The sequence below is a fragment of the Caretta caretta genome, chromosome 6, assembly GCF_965140235.1.
Source record: "Caretta caretta isolate rCarCar2 chromosome 6, rCarCar1.hap1, whole genome shotgun sequence".
NCBI classification, from domain to species: Eukaryota; Metazoa; Chordata; order Testudines; family Cheloniidae; genus Caretta; species Caretta caretta.
In genome coordinates, this window is record NC_134211.1 from 921,372 (window position 1) to 937,070 (window position 15,699).

A 15,699-nucleotide genomic window follows, 5' to 3' on the forward strand; every position below is an offset into this window, starting at 1 on the left:
CTATACGTATATCTATTGCCCCCCGCTTCCCCCGCCCAGCCCCCCGCTTCCCACAGCCCCCGTCCCAGCCCCCCGCTTCCCCCGCCCAGCCCCCCCGCTTTCCACAGCCCCCCGTCCCAGCCCCCCGCTTCCCCCGCCCAGCCCCCCGCTTCCCACAGCCCCCGTCCCAGCCCCCCGCTTCCCCCGCCCAGCCCCCCGCTTTCCACAGCCCCCCGTCCCAGCCCCCCGCTTCCCCCACCCAGCCCCCTGCTTTCCACAGCCCCCCGTCCCAGCCCCCGCTTCCCCCGCCCAGCCCCCCGCTTTCCACAGCCCCCACGTCCCAGCCCCCTGCTTCCCCCAGCCCCCCCGTCCCAGCCCCCCGCTTCCCCGCCCAGCCCCCCGCTTTCCACAGCCCCCCGTCCCAGCCCCCCGCTTCCCCCACCCAGCCCCCTGCTTTCCACAGCCCCCCGTCCCAGCCCCCCGCTTCCCCCGCCCAGCCCCCCGCTTTCCACAGCCCCCACGTCCCAGCCCCCCGCTTCCCCCAGCCCCCACGTCCCAGCCCCCTGCTTCCCCCACCTAGCCTCCCGCTTCCCACAGTCCCCCGTCCCAGCCCCCCGCTTCCCCCGCCCAGCCCCCTGCTTCCACAGCCCCCCGTCCCAGCCCCCCGCTTCCCCCAGCCCCCACGTCCCAGCCCCCTGCTTCCCCCGCCCAGCCCCCCGCTTCCCACAGCCCCCCGTCCCAGCCCCCCGCTTCCCCCACCCAGCCCCCCGCTTCCCACAGCCCCCCGTCCCAGCCCCCCGCTTCTCCCGCCCAGCCCCCCGCTTCCCACAGCCCCCGTCCCAGCCCCCCGCTTCCCCCGCCCAGCCCCCTGCTTCCCACAGCCCCCCGTCCCAGCCCCCCGCTTCCCCACCCAGCCCCCCGTCCCAGCCCCCCGCTTCTCCCGCCCAGCCCCCCGCTTCCCACAGTCCCCGTCCCAGCCCCCCGCTTCCCTGCCCAGCCCCCCACTTCCCACAGCACCTCGTCCCAGCCCCCCGCTTCCCCCGCCCAGCCCCTCATCCCAGCCCCCCCATCCCTGCCCCACCCCTTGATCCCAGCCCCCCATGTCCCCCTCAGCCCACCACCCTGATCCCAGCCCCCCACTTCCCACAGCCCCCCTCATACCTTCCCTCCAGCCCCCACGGCCCCCCGGGGTCTCACCGGTTTGTGGGCGCCCCGCAGCACGTGGGCCCGGGCCCCCTCGCAGGCCGAGCGCAGGGCGTGGGGAGGGGGGGTGCCGAGTAGGTCGGTGATCAGGTCCAGCTGTGGGGGGGAGGGGAGTTATTGGGGGTTGCGAGAGCCTCCCCCCATGCAACCCACCCCCCACTAGCCTCTCCCCCTGATTCCCTTCCCCACTCCCTCCCCTCCCCCCAATCCCCTTCCCACTCCCTCCCCTCCCCCACCTCTCCCCTCCCCCAATCCCCTCCCCACTTCCTCCCCTCCCCCCAGATCCCCTCCCCCACCTCTCCCCTCCCCACTCCCTCCCCTCCCCCCAGATCCCCTCCCCCACCTCTCCCCTCCCCCCAGATCCCCTCCCCACTCCCTCCCCTCCCCCCAGATCCCCTCCCCACCTCTCCCCTCCCCCAATCCCCTCCCCACTCCCTCCCCTCCCCCCAGATCCCCTCCCCCACCTCTTCCCTCCCCCAATCCCCTCCCCACTCCTTCCCCTCCCCCCAGATCCCCTCCCCCAATCCCCTCCCCACTCCCTCCCCTCCCCCCAGATCCCCCCACCTGCTGGATGGGGCTGGGGGCCTGGAAGAGAACCCGCCGGCTCAGCAGCTCGGCGAAGATGCAGCCGACGGCCCAGAGGTCGACGGGGGCTCCGTAGTGGGGGGTGCCCATGAGGATCTCGGGGGCCCGGTAGTACTGGGTCACCACCTCCTGCGTCATGGGCTGCCCCTCGTCCGGCTCCTCCAGCCGCGCCAGCCCGAAGTCGCAGATCTGCCGCGGGGAGGGGGGTGAGCCCGGACGCCTGGGTCCCCCCTGGGAAGGCTGCGGGGAGCCCAGCCCGGATGCCTGGGTCCCCTGCCCATCCCAGTTTCTGGGGAGCTTTGCAGGGCCCCCTAGTGGAACAGGCCCAGACGCCTGGGTCCCTTCCCCTGTCCCGGCGTCTGGGAGCCGTCCCGGACGCCTGGGTCCCTTCCCCTGTCCCGGCGTCTGGGAGCCGTCCCGGACGCCTGGGTCCCTTCCCCTGTCCCGGCGTCTGGGAGCCGTCCCGGACGCCTGGGTCCCTTCCCCTGTCCTGGTCTCTGGCAGCCGTCCCGGACGCCTGGGTTCCTTCCCCTGTCCCGGTGTCTGTGAGCCGTCCCGGACGCCTGGGTCCCTTCCCCTGTCCCGGTGTCTGTGAGCCGTCCCGGACGCCTGGGTCCCTTCCCCTGTCCCAGTCTCTGGCAGCCGTCCCGGACGCCTGGGTTCCTTCCCCTGTCCCGGTGTCTGTGAGCCGTCCCGGACGCCTGGGTCCCTTCCCTGTCCCGGTGTCTGTGAGCCGTCCCGGACGCCTGGGTCCCTTCCCCTGTCCCAGTCTCTGGCAGCCGTCCCGGACGCCTGGGTTCCTTCCCCTGTCCCGGTGTCTGTGAGCCGTCCCAGACGCCTGGGTCCCTTCCCCTGTCCCGGCGTCTGGGAGCCGTCCCGGACGCCTGGGTCCCTTCCCCTGTCCCGGCGTCTGGGAGCCGTCCCGGACGCCTGGGTCCCTTCCCCTGTCCCGGTCTCTGGCAGCCGTCCCGGACGCCTGGGTCCCTTCCCCTGTCCCGGTCTCTGGCAGCCGTCCCGGACGCCTGGGTCCCTTCCCCTGTCCCGGTCTCTGGCAGCCGTCCCGGACGCCTGGGTTCCTTCCCCTGTCCCGGTGTCTGTGAGCCGTCCCGGACGCCTGGGTCCCTTCCCCTGTCCCAGTGTCTGGGAGCCGTCCCGGACGCCTGGGTCCCTTCCCCTGTCCCGGTCTCTGGCAGCCGTCCCGGACGCCTGGGTCCCACCCCAGAGGCTGGGGGGGCGTCTCTCACCTTGAGGACGCAGTTGCTGTTCACCAGCAGGTTCCCTGGCTTGATGTCCCGATGGAGAACGCCGGCCGAGTGCAAATATTTCAGACCTGCAGGGAGGGAGGCAGCGTTGGGGGGGGGGTTGGGGACCCCTGAAATCTGCCCTTCTTCCTGCTCAGGGACCCCGCCCAGGTTCCCCTCCCGTGCCGAGATAAACGGGGGAGGAGGGCAGGAGCCGAGAAGGGGCCGGTGACATATGGGGGGAGGCAGGGTGGCCCGGTGGGGGGCGGGGGGGGGGGTTGGAATGTACTGGGGATGGTGTATTGGGGTGGCTGAGGATGGATATCTGGGGGGCCCTGGGGATTGGGTGAGCCTGGGGGGGGTGGTCGAGGGGACTGGGGAGACTGGGGGGCTCTGGGGGTCCGTGGAGGGTCTAGAGGGTTTCTGGGGTCCCTGGGAGGTTTGGGGGGCCTGGGGAGGTTTGGGGGGTCCTGGGGGGTCCTGGGGGGCCCTGGGAGTTTTGGGGGGCACAGGGAGGTTTGGGAGGCCCTGGGAGGTTTGGAGGGTCCTGGGGCACCCTGGGAGGTTGGGAGGGCCCAGGGGGGCCCTGGGAGGTTTGGGGGGCCCAGGGAGGTTTGGGGGGGCCTGGGAGGTTTGGGGGGCCTGGGGAGGTTTGGGGGGGCCTGGGGAGGTTGGGGGGGCCTGGGAGGTTTGGGGGCCCCAGGGGGGTTGGGGGGCCTGGGAGGTTTGGGGGGGCCTGGGAGGTTTGGGGGGGCCCGGGGAGGTTTGGGGGGCCCGGGGAGGTTTGGGGGGTCCTGGGAGGTTTGGGGGGGGCCCGGGGAGGTTCGGGGGGCCCGGGGAGGTTTGGGGGGGGCCTGGGAGGTTGGGGGGGCCCGGGGAGGTTGGGGGGGCTCTGGGAGGTTTGGGGTGGCCTGGGAGGTTTGGGGGGCCCGGGGAGGTTCGGGGGGCCCAGGGAGGTTTGGGGGGGTCCTGGGAGGTTTGGGGGGGGCCCGGGGAGGTTCGGGGGGCCTGGGGAGGTTTGGGGGGGCCTGGGAGGTTGGGGGGGCCCGGGGAGGTTCGGGGGGCCCGGGGAGGTTTGGGGGGGGCCTGGGAGGTTTGGGGGGACCCGGGGAGGTTGGGGGGGCCCGGGGTCTCACCGCGCAGGATCTGGTAGAGGAAGACCTTGATGTGCTCGGCGCTCAGCGGCTGGGGGGACACGATCACCTTGTGCAGGTCGCTCTGCATCAGCTCCGTGAGCACGTAGCTACCGCCCGGCGCGGGGTCAAGGGCGCAGCTCGGGGGGCAGAGCCCCATGGCCCCCCCGCTCCCATCCCCCCCGGGCCCCCAGCTCCCTGCCCCCAGCCTCGCCTCTGTCAGCGGGTAGCTACAAGTGCTGCCCCCGATAACCCCCCCGGACCCCTAACTGCCCCCGGCACCTCCCCCTGCTGCCAGTTACCCCCCAGGGCAGCCCCCCACGGTTCCCCAGCCCCTCCCCCACGGGGGCGGATACATCTCCTCAAAGCAGTCGATCTGGGGGGGCTGCAGGATATCCAGCGCTGACAGCACCTGAGGGGCACCGACGGGGGGGGTGAGACAAAAGAGGGGAGCCCCCAGATACCCCCACAGGGTCCCAGAGCCAGCCCCATGGCGTCCCCGGGACTGGCCAGCCAGAGCCCCCAGCCCCACCCCTCTGCCCCCCACTGCAACCCCCAGCCCCACGGCATCCTCCATACAGCGACCCCCACTCCTCTGTCACAGCCCCTCCCACTGACCCATAGCCCCCAGCCCCACTGCAACCCCCAGCCCCACAGCCTCCTCCATACAGTAAACTGGTAAATTATAGGGCTTCATAAACACCCCCCCTCAATCCAACCCACAGCCCCCCACAACTGCTACCCCTGCCCCATCCCTCCCAAACCCTCAGGCCCCCCATCCTGGTGCCCCCCTGCCCCCCGCCCCCCCCTCACGTTCTCATGTTTGAAGGAACAGAGCATCTTGAGTTCCCGAAACACCCGTTTGCAGGAGACGAGATTCTGGAAAACATTCGGCATCTTCTTCAGGGCGACCCGCTTCCCGTCCCGGGGGTCCGTGACCGACCTGGGGAGACAGACGGACGCGGTGCCCCCCACTCCCGACCCACAGCCCCTGCCAGCCCAGCCCTGCCCCCCAGCCCTGCGGGTGCCCCCCACTCCCGACCCGCAGCCCCCTGCCAGCCCAGCCCTGGGCCCCCCCCTGCCCTGCCGGTGCCCCTCACTCCCGACCCGCAGCCCCCTGCCAGCCCAGCGCTGCCCCCCAGCCCTGCCGGTGCCCCCCACTCCCGACCCGCAGCCCCTGCCAGCCCAGCCCTGGGCCCCCCCCCTGCCCTGCCGGTGCCCCTCACTCCCGACCCACAGCCCCTGCCAGCCCAGCCCTGCCCCCCAGCCCTGTGGGTGCCCCCCACTCCCGACCCGCAGCCCCCTGCCAGCCCAGCCCTGGGCCCCGCCCCTGTCCTGCCGGTGCCCCTCACTCCCGACCCGCAGCCCCCTGCCAGCCCAGCCCTGCCCCCCGAGCCCTGCCGGTGCCCCTCACTCCCGACCCGCAGCCCCCCCAGCCCAGCCCTGCCCCTCAGCCCTGCCGGTGCCCCCCACTCCCGACCCGCAGCCCCCCCAGCCCAGCCCTGCCCCTCAGCCCTGCCGGTGCCCCCCACTCCCGACCCGCAGCCCCTGCCAGCCCAGCCCTAGGCCCCTCCCCCCCGGTGGTGCCCCTCACTCCCGACCCGCAGCCCCTGCCAGCCCGGCCCTGCGCCCCCCAACCCCCGGCTCTTACCACACGACTCCGAAGGCGCCGTAGCCGATGGGCCGATCCGGTTCGGGTTCCCCCGTCATTCGGGCCGGGGCCGGCGGGGTCTGGGCCAGCGCCGGCTGATGCTGCTGTTGGGGCGACCCCCCCTGCACCCCAGCGGGGCAGTAAAATTTCTGGGGCGCCCCCAGCCCAGCTGCCAGGGGGGGCTGGATCAGCCCTGTCAGTGCCCCCAGAACATTGCTACACAGCTGGGTCTGGAGGGCGGGGTTGGGGCCCTGGAAGGCCATTGGGGAGCAGCTGTGGGGTTCGGGGGGATGGGCAGGTGCCGCAGGGGTGGGGGGCTGGAGCCGGGAGGCTGGAGGGGAGGATTAGGGGGTGGGGGGATGGGATGAGAAGCAGACCCTAATGGGGCGGGTGGGGGGGGATGCTGGGAGTATCGAGGTGTCTGGGGGAGTGGGCAGGATGAGGAGGGGCTGGGGTGGGAACTGGGGGTGCTGGGAATTGGGGGGCTGTGGGGCAGGGAATTGGGGGCTGTGGGGCCGGGATTTGGGGGGCAGGGACTTGGGGTCCGTGGGGCAGGGAAGCGGGGGGCTCTGGGCGGGTTATTGGGGGGCTGGATGTGTCGGGGGAGAGAAGCTGGCGGGGCTGCACTTTAAGCTCCCACTGTAAACAGCCCCGGCTGGGCTGGGGGGGCAGGGCGGGATCGGGGGCACAGGGCCCCCCCAGTACTCAAATCGCATCCATCCCCCCGAGCCCCGGGGCGGGGGTGCGGGGCTGGGGGCGCAGCGGGAGGGGACGCGTGGGGGGCGCAGCGGGGGGGGTGGCGAAGGGCTGGGGGGCAGCGGGGGGCGGGGGGGGTCCCCCCGCGATGGGCTCCGGGAGCGGCCCCAGGCCCGGCGCGGCGCAAGGATGCGGCGGCTCCGGCTGGTCCTTTGTTAAAGGCAACGGCGGGGGGGGGGGGGGGGGCGGAGACTCCGCCCAGCTGGGAAAAATCCCCCGGACAGAAATCGGGCAGGGGGTGGGGGGCGTGAGGGGTGGGTGGGAGGGATAGAGAGAGGGGGGGGGTGGATGGGGATAGACAGACAGATAGATAGATAGATAGATAGATAGATAGATAGATAGATAGATAGAGGGGGTCGATGGGGATAGATAGATAGATAGATAGATAGATAGATAGATAGATAGATAGTGGATGGGGATAGATCGATAGATAGATAGATAGATAGATAGATAGATAGATAGATAGATAGAGGGGGTCGATGGGGATAGATAGACAGATAGATAGATAGATAGATAGATAGATAGATAGATAGATAGATAGATGGAGGGGGTCGATGGGGATAGATAGATAGATAGACAGAGGGGGTGGATGGGGGTAGATAGAGAGATAGAGAAGGGGGTAGATAGAAGGGGATGTCTGGAGATACACAGTCAGTAAACTGGTAAATTGTACAGTCAATTGCTTGAACTGTGGCCCTATCCCCTGCTCCGCCCCTTCCCCTGAGACCCCGCCCCTGCTCCGCCCCTTCCCCTGAGACCCCGCCCCTGCTCTGCCCCTTCCCCAAGGCTCCGCCCTCACTCCAACTCTGCCCGCCTCCACTCCACCCCCTCCCCTGAGGCCCCGCCCACCTGCCGCTCCCTGCTCTCCACCCTCCTCCAAGCGGCTGACGGGCTGTGTCACTGGCCTGCTGTGGCGGGGGGTGCTGAGTATCTTCCCCCCATGGGTGTTTGAGCCCGGGGCGCCCCGGAGTCGGTGCCGACGCCCGGCCCCCGGCCTGCCCTGGCTCCGTCGGTTCCAGCCGCGCGCCGGGTGAGGGTTCAGCGTGACTCCAGGGCGCGCCTCTCAGGCCCCGTCGCGGGAGCAGGTCCTGTTTCACTGAGCGCTCGGTTAGGGGACGTTCCTGGCCCCGGTTCCCCCAAACGAACCCTGCTCTGTTACGGACCAGCCCCGCCCTGGGCCCGGCAGCCGTTCCCGCAGCCACGGTCGCTTCTTGGCCTAGACACACCGGGCGCTCGGTTTTCCGGTCTGCCGATTGTGCCCCCCTGTCACGGAGTCCCTGGGCGATGCTCTGGAACTGCTCCCCATGAAGCCAGTCAGGACTCTGGGGTAGTCGCCTTTCTGGGAGCAGCCTGTCTTCAGGACACACAGCTCACACAGCTTCCACCTTCCTGGGTCTGACCTCGGAGCATTCAGCATCCTCTGCCCCTCCGTGCGCTTCCCACAGCGAGTCCGCTCAGGCGGGGCTCCTGGGGAAGCCAGAGGGTCCTGCCCCCCAACTCCGCAGTCAGACGTGACTCTCAGCCAGCCAGTAAAACAGAAGGTTTATTAGACGACAGGAACATGGTCTAAAACAGAGCTTGCAGGTGCAGAGAACGGGACCCCTCAGCTGGGTCCATTTTGGGGGGGCAGTGAGCCAGACAACCACATCTGCACTTCACTCCATGTCCCAGCCAGCCCCAAACTGAAACTCCCCTCCAGCCCCTCCTCCTCTGGGCTTTGTTCCTTTCCCGGGCCAGGTGGTCACCTGATTCCTTTGTTCTCCAACCCTTCAGCTCTCACCTTGCAGGGGGGGAAGGGCCCAGGCCATCAGTTGCCAGGAAACAGGGTGTCGGCCATTCTCTGTGTCCAGACCCCTGCACACACCTGCCTTCTAGGGCTCTGCAACGATCATACACCCTTACCCCACCCCTTAGATACTTCAGAACTGCCTAGGGGAAACTGAGGCACCCCCACACTATTCAGAGGAAACATTAAGAACAGTCCCACTTCGTCACATCTCTCCCCCCTTCGAGATCGAACTGAGCGGGGTCACTTTAGCCGGTGACTTGGGGAAGTTCGAAGCCACCAACGTTCCCATGGATCCCCAGCATCTCTCCCATTCCTTGGTAGGAGTTACACCAGGCCCTTCCAGTTTCACACCCTCCCTTAGGTCGGGGTGGTCGATAGCACTCGCAGGCCGCATGTGGGAAGGTTTATGCAGCCTGTGACGATGTGACTCAGCAGGGAGGGGGGAGTGTTGACCTGGGAATGTGCCCTGGGGGGGACCCAGCTGGACGAGGGGCAGACGACCCAGGCAAGGGGGGCTACCAGTTTACCACCTGCCCCGGAGGGAAGAGTACCCCAGGCCAGCTCCACCAGAGGGCTGGAGGCTCTGGACTCAGGGCGCTCAGTTTACAGGGTGGGCGCGGGGCTGTCCCTCCGGAGAGAATGCCTTGTTCCCCTGGAGGTGGATGGGAGGAAGGTCAATGGATACTGGGATACGGGTGCGGAGGTGACGCTGGCCCGGCCCGAGGTGGTGGCCCCAGATCGGGTGGTGCCCAACACCTACCTGACCCTGACAGGGGTGGGTGGGACCCCATTTAAGGTGCCCGTGGCAAGGGTACACCTGAAATGGGGGGCCAAGGAGGGCCACAAGGATGTGGGGGTACACCACCATTTGCCCACTGAAGTTTTGATGGGGGGAGACCTAGAGGACTGGCCAAGCAAGCCCCAGACCGCCCTGGTTGTGACCCGTAGCCAGAGCCGGCGAGGGCCACTGCTCCCTGACCTCGGGGAGGGTACCGCACCGGAGGCGCAGGACCCTACCCTGGTGGGAAGGGAGGGCCGAGGGGCACGGCTCAGAGAGGCTGAGGCCTCAGACCTGGCCACTGAGGGGGAACCGGTCCCCATCCCTTCCCCAGCTGCTGAGTTCCAGGCCGAGTTGAGGAAAGATCCCTCCTTGCGGAAGCTCAGGGACCTGGCCGACCTCGGTGTGGTACGAACCATGAGGAGAGGCTGCCAGGAGAGGTTCCTGTGGGAGAAGGGGTTCCTGGACCGAGAATGGGCTCCCACAAGGGAAGTAGAGTCCTGTGGGGTCAGGAGGCAGCTGCTGGTCCCCCAGAAGTATCGCCGCAGGCTCCTGTACCTGGCCCATGACATCCCCCTCGCAGGGCACCAGGGAATCCGGCGCACCCGGCAGAGGTTGCTACAGAACTTTTACTGGCCCGGGGTCTTTACCACGGTCCGGCAGTATTGCCGATCCTGTGACCCCTGTCAGAGGGTGGGGAAGGCCCGGGACACGGGGAAAGCGGCTTTGAGACCTTTGCCCATCATAGAGGAGCCTTTCCAGAAGGTGGCCATGGACATCGTGGGGCCTCTCAGCAGGACGACCCGGTCGGGGAAGAAATACATTCTGGGGGTGGTAGATTTTGCCACCCGCTACCCCGAGGCAGTGCCCTTAGCTTCCATTGAAGCAGACACCGTGGCCGATGCGCTCCTGACCATTTTCAGCCGAGTGGGGTTCCCCAAGGAAGTCTTGACAGACCAAGGCTCCAACTTCATGTCGGCCCTGCTCCGGTGCTTGTGGGAGAAATGTGGGGTCCGGCACGACTGGGCCTCAGCTTATCACCCCCAGTCCAATGGGCTGGTGGAGAGGTTTAACGGGACGCTAATGATGATGCTGAAAACCTTTATGAACCAGCACCCACAGGATTGGGACAAGTACTTACCTCACCTGCTGTTCGCGTACAGGGAGGTGCCACAGGAGTCTACCGGATTTTCGCCTTTCGAACTGTTATATGGAAGGAGGGTGAGGGGCCCCCTGGACCTGATGAGAGACGAGTGGGAGGGGAAGGCCACTCCCGATGGAGAGTCAGTGGTGGAGTATGTCCTGATCTTCCGAGAGAGACTTGCTGAACTCATGGGCCTGGCCAGGGAGAATCTGGCCAGAGCCCAGAAGAAGCAGAAGGTCTGGTATGACCGCACGGCAAGGGCCCGTGCCTACGCCACCGGGGATCCGGTGATGGTTCTCATCCCAGTGAGAAAGAACAAACTACAGGCCGCCTGGGAGGGCCCTTTCAAGGTCGTCAAGCAGCTCAATGAGGTAAACTATGTGGTGGAGCTGTCGAACCGGGCGCACCACCGCCGGGTGTACCATGTGAATATGATGAAGCCATATTATGCCAGGGGGAATGTGGTGTTGGCCGTGTGTGGACAGTGGGAAGAGCAGGGAGATGACCCTTTAGTGGATCTATTCCCTGGGACCAGAGCTGGTTCCCCCCTGGAAACAATTCCCCTCTCGGATCAGCTAACCCCTGCCCAGCAAGATGAGGTCAGGGAGGTGCTGCATCCCTACCGACAGCTGTTTTCCAACCAGCCTGGACGCACTAATCTGACTGTCCACCGGGTGCAGACAGGGTCGCACCCGCCGATAAGATGCTCCCCCTTCCGAGTCACAGGGAAAACTGCTCAGGACCTGGAAAGAGAGGTCCGGGACATGCTGGCTTTGGGGGTGATCCAGCCATCTGCCAGCCCTTGGGCCTCGCCGGTGGTGCTGGTCCCCAAAAAGGACGGGTCGGTCCGGTTCTGCGTGGACTATCGGAAGCTCAATGCCATCACTGTATCTGATGCCTACCCCATGCCCAGGCCGGACGAGCTCCTAGACAAACTGGGAGGAGCTCGGTACCTCACCACCATGGACCTTACAAAGGGCTACTGGCAAGTGCCGCTGGATGCAGATGCCCGGCTGAAATCGGCCTTTATCACCCCTCTGGGGCTCTATGAGTTCCTGACCCTGCCGTTCGGCCTCAAGGGAGCGCCGGCCACCTTCCAGCGCCTGGTGGACCAGCTCCTGAGGGGGATGGAGAGTTTTGCCGTGGCGTATATTGATGACATCTGTGTCTTTAGCCAGACCTGGGAGGACCACGTGTCCCAGGTTAGACAAGTGCTGGACCGACTCCAGGGGGCTGGGCTGACTGTAAAAGCGGAGAAGTGCAAGGTGGGGATGGCGGAAGTGTCTTACCTGGGCCATCGGGTGGGGAGCGGCCGCCTAAAGCCGGAACCAGCCAAGGTGGAGGTGATCAGAGACTGGCCCGCTCCCCACACCAAAAAGCAGGTCCAAGCCTTTATTGGGATGGCAGGATACTACCGAAGATTTGTGCCCCACTTTAGCGCCATAGCCACCCCCATCACTGAGCTATGCAAGAAGGGGAAGCCAGACAAGGTGGTCTGGACCGAGCAGCGCCAGGAGGCTTTCCGGGCGCTGAAGGAGGCTCTGGTCAGTGGCCCAGTTCTGGCAAACCCAGACTTTGACAAGCCCTTTGTGGTGTTCACCGACGCCTCAGACACGGGACTGGGGGCGGTGTTAATGCAGGAGGATGAAAAGGGGGAGAGACACCCCATCGTGTACCTGAGCAAGAAGTTGCTACCCCGGGAGCAACACTACGCGGCCATCGAGAAGGAGTGCCTGGCCATGGTGTGGGCCCTCAAGAAACTAGAGCCCTATCTCTTCGGGCGACACTTCACCGTCTACACCGACCACTCTCCCCTGACCTGGCTGCACCAGATGAAAGGAGCCAACGCCAAACTCCTGAGATGGAGCCTGCTCCTGCAGGATTACGACATGGACGTGGTCCACGTGAAGGGAAGTGCCAACCTGATAGCGGATGCGCTGTCCCGGAGAGGGGGCCCCGAACTTCCCCAGGTCACTGGTCACAGTGACCCCGCTCAGTTCAGTCTCGAAGGGGGGAGAGATGTGAGGATGTGACGCAGCAGGGAGGGGGGAGTGTTGACCTGGGAATGTGCCCTGGGGAGGGGAGACCTGAGAGCCTGTCACCTGAGCCAGGAGGGGGAGGGGGAGGTAACACCTCTGCCCAGGAATGTGAACAGAGGCTGCAGCAGGGAACCTGCGGGGTGAGTTTAGTTGGCAGTTTGGGGCTGGGTGGAGGAACACAGGGAACCCCAGGGCTGGGGTCTAAGCTCCCTGCTCCCCCAGAAGGACGTGATTGAGGGGTCCTGGTTGTACCCACAAGCTCTGTTGTGGACTGTGTTCCTGTTGTCCAATAAACCTTCTGTTTTACTGGCTGGCTGAGAGTCTCAGTGGATCCCAGGAAGAGGGGTGCAGGGCCTGGACTCCCCCACACTCCGTGACACAGCCCATGCCCTTTGGCCACCCCAAGAATGTCTCCCCATTGACCATCACCTTCTGCTCCCACTGGAGGTCCGGGGGGCCTAGCCCCAGGAAACTCCACACAGACATATAGGTTGGGGTCAGGAGTGGGAGCCTGTCCACATCCCCAACCATCTGGCTGACGGAGTCTATGACCTTGGGACCCAGCAAGGGAGCTAGACACCGGGGCTTTTCCGCAGGGTCCCCCTGGTTCAAATCGCCAGCCTGCTCAAAGGCAGTGGGGTGGCATCCACACCCCCCCCCCCTTAACCAGGGGCAGCAATTTAGTCTCGAGGTTCCCTGCGGAACTGGCCCCCCGGGATCTATCCCCACTCACCCCGGGGAGGTCCCCTAGGCCTCTCCGCCCCACCACCGCCAGTTCATCCTGCTGCTGCTTCTGCAGCTCTTTCTCGGGCTCTCGCTGTCTCCCACGGTCCTCTTGCTCTCTCAGACTCAGCTCCAATCCCGTCCGTCTCGATCCCCCGATGGGGAACCCGATCGTGAAGACCCCCGTCTGGTCGGGGACAGGAGTCTTGGCGATGCCTGGCTCCCGCTTCAGCTGCTCCCAGATCCTGCTATAGCCCCAGTTGGGGTCAGGAATCTGTTCCTTAGAGCGGTCATCCTCCTCCAGCTGCGCGATTAACTCTGCTTTGGTGAACTTTCCAACGCTCAACCCTCTCTTTTTGCACAGGGTTACAATGTCCTTCTTAAGGAGACAGTGACAGGCCATCACTCCGCTCCTCCCAAGTTGTTGTGGACTCATAGGCCTGTGTGTTCTCAGCTCCCCACGGTTTCCAGGGAGAACCCCTAGTGTGCCAGCCCTTCTCGAGGTCACCCCCTCTTTGCCAGGGTCGAGCAGCAGACTCCTCCGCCCCTTGGACTGCTCACTGCAGTCCCCAGGGGAACCCTGCTACTGCACAGTCCTTCTCGCTGGTCACACACTCCCAGGGGTTAACCGCCCCCCGAAACCGCTCCTCTCTGAGCCTTCAGCAGGCCTGGTCCTCGGCAATCCCCCTTCGTGTTACTGCTCCCCAGTCACTTACTGCAGGAAGCACCATCCACGGGGTGCAGTACATCCCACCGCTGCCACCAGTTGTCACGGAGTCCCTGGGCGATGCTCTGGAACTGCTCCCCATGAAGCCAGTCAGGACTCTGGGGTAGTCGCCTTTCTGTGAGCAGCCTGTCTTCAGGACACACAGCTCACACAGCTTCCACTTCCTGGGTCTGACCTCGGAGCATTCAGCATCCTCTGCCCCTCCGTGCGCTTCCCCCCAGCGAGTCCGCTCAGGCGGGGCTCCTAGGGAAGCCAGAGGGTCCTGCACCCCAACTTTGCAGTCAGACGGGACTCTCAGCCAGCCAGTAAAACAGAAGGTTTATTAGACGACAGGAACATGGTCTAAAACAGAGCTTGCAGGTGCAGAGAACGGGACCCCTCAGCTGGGTCCATTTTGGGGGGCAGTGAGCCAGACAACCCCGTCTGCACTTCACTCCATGTCCCAGCCAGCCCCAAACTGAAAACCCCCTCCAGCCCCTCCTCCTCTGGGCTTTGTTCCTTTCCCGGGCCAGGTGGTCACCTGATTCCTTTGTTCTCCAACCCTTCAGCTCTCACCTTGCAGGGGGGGAAGGGCCCAGGCCATCAGTTGCCAGGAAACAGGGTGTCGGCCATTCTCTGTGTCCAGACCCCTGCACACACCTGCCCTCTAGGGCTCTGCAATGATCATACACCCTTACTCCACCCCCTAGATACTTAAGAACTGCCTAGGGGAAACTGAGGCACCCCCACACTATTCAGAGGAAACATTAAGAACAGTCCCACTTCGTCACACCCCCCCACCGCGGGGGGGTGCGAATCTCTGTGCCCACCGCACAGCGCTACTTGCCGAGGTGGATCCGCCCCGACTGCAGCCGCAGCCAAAAGAAAAGGGAACTTGCCGCGCTGGGCCGGTTGTGAGATCTGGAAGCACAGCCCGGCTTGGGGGAAACCCGTCGCCCCGACAGCCCTTTTGCCCAAAGGTGTGGTCTCTTCTTTCCAGACCCTGCCCACGTGTTGGGCCACCATCTTTTGCGAGGACAGCCTGGCATCCCCATAGCTGGGCTGGGCTGCCTGATGTGCCCAGGACCACAACGAAACTCCGTGACCTCAAAACCAAACTAGGCAATCCACCACTGCAAAACCACAGCAAGAGCATCAAGGAAACGCCTTTGCAAAACCCCACAAAAACAACACCAAAGCCGTTGCAAAAACAACCAGGACGACAACGGTAAAAACTACCAAATCATTGCAGAAAGAACCCGGAAAAACCATCGCAAAAACCTCACAGCAAAGACCTCACAAAAGTGACAAGGAAGAAGTTGCAAAACCGCCGAACCCCAGAACACTGCAAAGAGAACAAAGGCAAAGATTGCAACCATGCAAAATCAGCAGCAAAAACGTTGCCAAAAGAAGGAGAAACCGTTGCAAAAATGACAAGGAAAAAACCTGGCAAAAAGCAACACCACCACAAAGCCAACACAAACCCTGCCATCGCCCCAAAGTCAGCGACAAAAACTTTGGCAAAAGCCAGGAGAACACTTTGCAGAAACGAAACAATTACAAAACCCACAAAGCCTGGGCTGTCGTGTGGTGGTTTGCGTTTGAAATCACACTCCACGCCCGGGCAGCCCCGAATCGAGCTGGCATTTGGTGGGCAAGCCGCTGCTTTGGATATCTGCTCACGGAATAGGGATTATAACTTCTCATTCTACAGAATGAGACAATATATTCATGTCATGTTTAAGAAAAGTTTTGTAAATGAGTTCCAACAGTTCATGGGTTAGGACCCCAATCTTATGGGGATCCAGGAGCTTCTGTAGGGATTATTGAGGTTCATCTTTCTATCGACCCAATGGGACCCAGTGCTCAGTCTAGAAGGTACCATCCGAGAGGCTTCGTTTTGCAGTTCTCAGACTGGGGATTTGTGTCTCCAGAGGTAACATGCTTGTTAACAGCAAAAATGTTTTGAAAT

General features: G+C 65.0%; 1 protein-coding gene across 1 annotated transcript in view; it reads right to left on the bottom strand.

The window, feature by feature from the left end:
- Positions 1–6,689, bottom strand: part of LOC125629137 (serine/threonine-protein kinase NLK2-like) — a 19,336-nt gene extending 12,647 nt beyond the window's left edge. Inside the window, exons 1-7 of the mRNA XM_075129048.1 lie at positions 5,793–6,689; positions 4,955–5,084; positions 4,498–4,553; positions 4,145–4,251; positions 3,012–3,097; positions 1,747–1,956; positions 1,141–1,278 (exon numbers count right to left, since the gene is read on the bottom strand). Coding sequence (XP_074985149.1) covers positions 1,141–1,278; positions 1,747–1,956; positions 3,012–3,097; positions 4,145–4,251; positions 4,498–4,553; positions 4,955–5,084; positions 5,793–6,055 — 990 coding nt within the window. The 5' untranslated portion in view covers positions 6,056–6,689. The remainder of the gene's footprint in view (positions 1–1,140; positions 1,279–1,746; positions 1,957–3,011; positions 3,098–4,144; positions 4,252–4,497; positions 4,554–4,954; positions 5,085–5,792) is intronic.
- Between the last annotated feature and the right edge of the window lie 9,010 nt (positions 6,690–15,699).